Genomic DNA, 4,557 nt, shown 5'->3' with positions numbered 1-4,557 from the left:
CAGCATTCTGTTGCCTCTGTACTACTTAACATAATCGTCAACATCCTCGTCTGTCATAACTTCGCAGGGGAAAAAAAGCCCCCAGGTATTTCAGCTCTGCGGGTGACGGTTGGATTTGACTGAACCAACGTTACATCACTTCTTTGGGAAGTGAAATTGGTTTTGAATGTTTGCACAAGTCAATGTTTTCAATGAGCGCCTGACATCTGGCCTGTGGGGGCTGGGACTCAGAAGGGGGAAGGATGTTTTCGGGAGTGACTCAGCGAGCGCATAAAGACAAGGAGTGCATCCGGGAGAGAGACACGCCCTGGTTCAAGATTTCCTCATTTCTCAGCGTCCTTCTAAGCTCCACTCTCCCGCCGGCTCCTCACCAACAGCATGGCCTTCACAGGGAAATACATTCTGGAGAACCAGGAGAACTACGAGCAGTTCCTGGAAGCCATTGGTACCTTCATTTAAGCTTTAATTTGTGTGTGTGTGTGTGTGTGTGTGTGTGTGTGTGTGTGTGTGTGTGTGTGTGTGTGTGTGTGTGTGTGTGTGTGTGTGTGTGTGTGTGTGTGTGTGTGTGTGTGTGTGTGTGTGTGCTGTAGATCTCTCTAAAGCCCCTGGTACCCCCCTCTGCTCTCACACAGGCCTCCTCAGTGCTAAGACGGACCACAAGGTAGTGACAGAGGTGGTCCAGGATGGCGACCACTTCACCTGGACCCAGTCGATCCCCAACTGGACCTGGTCCAACGAGTTCACCATCGGACAGGAGTGTGAACTACAGACAATGACGGGGGCCAAATTCACGGTGGGTGCACTGCGCGCCAGCACGCACGCGCACACACACACACACACACACACACACACACACACACACACACACACACACACACACACACACACACACACACACACACACACACACACACACACACACACACACACACACACACACACACACACACACGTCCCAACGTGCATTGCAGTAACTGTATGTCATTAATGGTAGAACACAAATGGACTTCTGTTCAGCTCAATAATCATGTGATAATTCCCCTCAAATAAGAGGGGAGGGATTCCAAAAAATCAAAGAGACACACACACACACACACACATACACACACACACACACACACACACGTGCAGAGCCTAACACAACAACTCTTCTCTATGTGTTCCTCTTTCCAGGCTAATGTGACCATGGAGGGTGGGAAGATCAAAATACAATTCCCCCAGTACTTGTTTACAGCAGAGATCGTTGAAGACAAGCTTGAAATGGTAAGAATACGGATCATATTGCTGTTCCTTCGTGCCACATGATTCCTTGTATGTAAACAATCCTTCACATAACCGTTTCATTAACACTCGTTAACCCAAAGGTTCAAACTAAGAACAGCGATAGTCCTGAACGTTGTCAGTCGATGATTTAAGCGTTCTAAACGTATTATTCCTGTGTGTATCTGAACCACTCGTAGAACTGCACCACTCCTGGAGACACGGGCCTGGTGTTCAAACGAGTCAACACCAGGACATGAGGCTCCCCAGATCAGTCTCGGTCCTGTACCGCCACAACGGGTCTGCCAGACGTTGGCCGTGCAAAAGAAACCATGGCTGACATCACGTTTTCCCTCACATCACAGAAGAAGACCGCCCTCGGTCTGGCTGGGAACCACAGAGTGTTATTTGCTCGCTAGGTTAGTTAACTTTATAGAGATGGCAAAACCACACATTTATAATTATTCTGTTAATTCCTTGAACAAAATGCTTTGGACACTATTGCACGTCGCCGTGCGTTAAAAGGTAATTGAGGTGTAAAATGGATTTGGGATATGTTTTGTATGATAACGAGTTGAAACGTTCGTTTTGGAGCACAAAAAACGCATATAGACGCTTTCTTCAGTTGGCTGTTTTTAGACGATTCTATCAAAACGCTATAACCTTGGAACGATGGGGGCACTGGTTATGGTAAAAACTAAATCGCTATATTAAACCTCTTAAAAGGACTTGTTTTTAAGACTTGATAAGTAGATTGGCAAGTTTGCGTGTTGCTGACGGATGTCACAATCTCTGTGTTCGTCAGTCTACCTATCGAGACTTAAAAACAAAATGGCGTAGACGGGTGATCTACTGATGGTATTGTGTGTATAAAATATCCTTTTTAATAAACAATATGTACAGTTACAAAGTTCTCAATGCCTCGTTTTATATGTTAAGACCCTTATACTACCAAAGAAGTGTCTGGCTACTTTTAGCCTTTTAAGTGGTTAAAAATAGCGATTTAGATTTGACCATAACCAGTGCCCCCATCGTTCCAAGGTTATAGCGTTTTGATAGAATCAGCTAAAAACAGCCAACTGAAGAAAGGGTCTATATGCGTTTTTTGTGCTCCAAAACGAACATTTCAACTCGTTATCATACAAAACATATCCCAAATCCATTTTACACCGGAATTACCCTTTAACAAGTACTTTCCAGATTCACACCAGCTAATGGTACCCATTTTATGCAATCTATACGATACAACCTTATTTGTCAGTTTGGACAGAAATTATTTTTTGCATAAACCTTTAACCTTGAATAAACCTTGCCGGTTATGTTTATGTTTAAGTGGAAGTTAAATGTAATGTATGGGTATGAGTACATTGTCACGTAGTTCATCTTGAGGAAAATGTAACCCAAAGGTCAATGATTCATGTGATACTCATCCCTGCCATGTACTCTGAATAAAGGTCTTTGTTTACATCCTTCAAGGGTCATCACCAGCTTTTCAACAGTTGACAACGTGCAGTCGAATGTCTTAACCTTTAGAAGGAACCAACAAACACATTAACACAACTGCTTAAATCCATCAGTCAGCGTGAAGACTACTTTAGTATCTCATGCATACTTAAACATACAGTAAGTTGTTAAAATCTAAGTATTCTACAACTTTGAAACCTTACCTCTAACAATTTTGTTGAGTACTTTAAAGAGTTTGTATGTTAGGCCGCATCAGCAAATTCATTAATAAGTATATTCAAGAGAATGCATAGAATTTCTCACTATGAATAGACTCATTATGTTCCTTCAATATTAAATAAATACAATCCTACTTTCACATATGTGCAGCATAGGGAAACGAGGAGAATGCATGTAGGCCTAAATCAAGAACAGACTAATGGAAGATATAAATGGAAGATATATAATTATGAAGGAAGATGTTGATGTTCCCCTTAATGCCATCCTGTGCCTCAGCTTTCAGGTGAGTGGGCTGCAGAGTAATGGCCAAATTACATGTTCAGCATGCTCTAATGGGGATTCAAACTCTCAACCTAAGGATCACCATTACAAGACATTATCCCATTGAGCCACTGACAAACCTGAAATCTAGCCTCATTCACTCTGTGAAAATGTCTAATGATAATCACACAGCATCAAAAAAACTCCTAGCACACATTTCTCACACACTCAATTAAGGGCTTTACCTGAAAAGTCTTATTTCACAGACCACCAGCGGAAAACCATGGCCTGTGGAAAAATGAACAATTGAGATAACTGCAAATAAGATTTGATTGCATTTCTTCAGCATCACGTCAATGTTTCCGGTCAGATCACAAGATGTATAGACGTTTACCTTATGGAGAATAAAACCAATCCCATTATTGGAGAGCTCTCGGCCTGTAGAGTTACACATGCGCGGGACGTCAGTGGACCCTGAACTAAGATACTGACCAATGAACCATGAGGAGTAATCACATTTTAAGCATTATATCTGAGCAATACAAAGACCTACCATAAAATGGTTGCCGGCTCTGGACATATATCTTCAGATGTGACGATAGTTTTGTCAGGCGTCACAATATATTGCGTCACATATGACACGCCATGGCTGTGGTCAGTCATTGCATCTAGGTCAAGGGTCTCAAACTCGCGGCCTGCGGGCCAATTGAGGCCCGCGGGCCAATTGAGGCCCGCGGGATGATATATTGTGGCCCCCTACTTGACATCAAAGTTAAGTGTTAGTGTTGTCAAACGCACATTTTTGCTGAGTCACTTGCCACGCTTTTTTATCACTTGTGATAGGGTGACCAGATGTCCCAGTTTTGCCGGGACAGTCCCGATTTTGAGTTGCGTGTCCTGAGTCCCGACAAAAGCCAAAGGACGCTAAAATGTCCCGGTTTCGGCCAACCACTATGAAATGTCCCCTGTTGCCAGCGATTACATAGCCAACGTGATCTAATTATAGACCGATCATTAACTTAGATTGGGTCAGTTGTGCTACTTTTTTTTGTGGAATACATGATGTGGCCCAGCCTGACCCAGACTCTACCTTCAGGGGCCTCCAGGTTAGCTGAGTTTGAGACCCCTGGTCTAGGTGGAAGACAAGATGGCGTCCATTCTCGCTCAATTGTAGTTCTTTGAGTTTGACCTTGTGTAAGGGATAGAAAGTGATTTTATACAGCCTCTGTTTGAAACACGTGTAAGTTAATATTGAGGTTATTATTTTAGGGAGTTCAAAATTTAAACAATTATGTTCGAGAATGAATGGAAAATGTGCAGAACATGACTTAAGTGTATTTATTCATAAGACTA

General features: G+C 42.9%; 1 protein-coding gene across 1 annotated transcript; it reads left to right on the top strand.

Moving 5' to 3' along the window:
- Positions 1–205: 205 nt before the first annotated feature.
- Positions 206–2,735, top strand: LOC132466204 (gastrotropin-like). Its single transcript, XM_060063281.1, has 4 exons — positions 206–445; positions 633–793; positions 1,174–1,263; positions 1,461–2,735. The coding sequence occupies exons 1-4, from the start codon at positions 379–381 to the stop codon at positions 1,518–1,520; spliced, it is 378 nt and encodes a 125-aa protein (XP_059919264.1). The 5' UTR covers positions 206–378; the 3' UTR covers positions 1,521–2,735.
- Positions 2,736–4,557: the final 1,822 nt, after the last annotated feature.

This window comes from Gadus macrocephalus, chromosome 10 (assembly GCF_031168955.1).
Source record: "Gadus macrocephalus chromosome 10, ASM3116895v1".
NCBI lineage: Eukaryota > Metazoa > Chordata > Actinopteri > Gadiformes > Gadidae > Gadus > Gadus macrocephalus.
This window is presented reverse-complemented; position numbering and strand designations above follow the sequence as displayed.

Bases quoted from the DNA above. Each gene is read 5' to 3' on its own strand.
- LOC132466204 (XM_060063281.1), top strand. From the start codon at position 379: ATGGCCTTCACAGGGAAATACATTCTGGAGAACCAGGAGAACTACGAG. The intron at 446-632 runs GTACCTTCATTT...GCTCTCACACAG, and splicing joins GCAGTTCCTGGAAGCCATTG to GCCTCCTCAGTGCTAAGACG. The intron at 1,264-1,460 runs GTAAGAATACGG...AACCACTCGTAG, and splicing joins TTGAAGACAAGCTTGAAATG to AACTGCACCACTCCTGGAGA.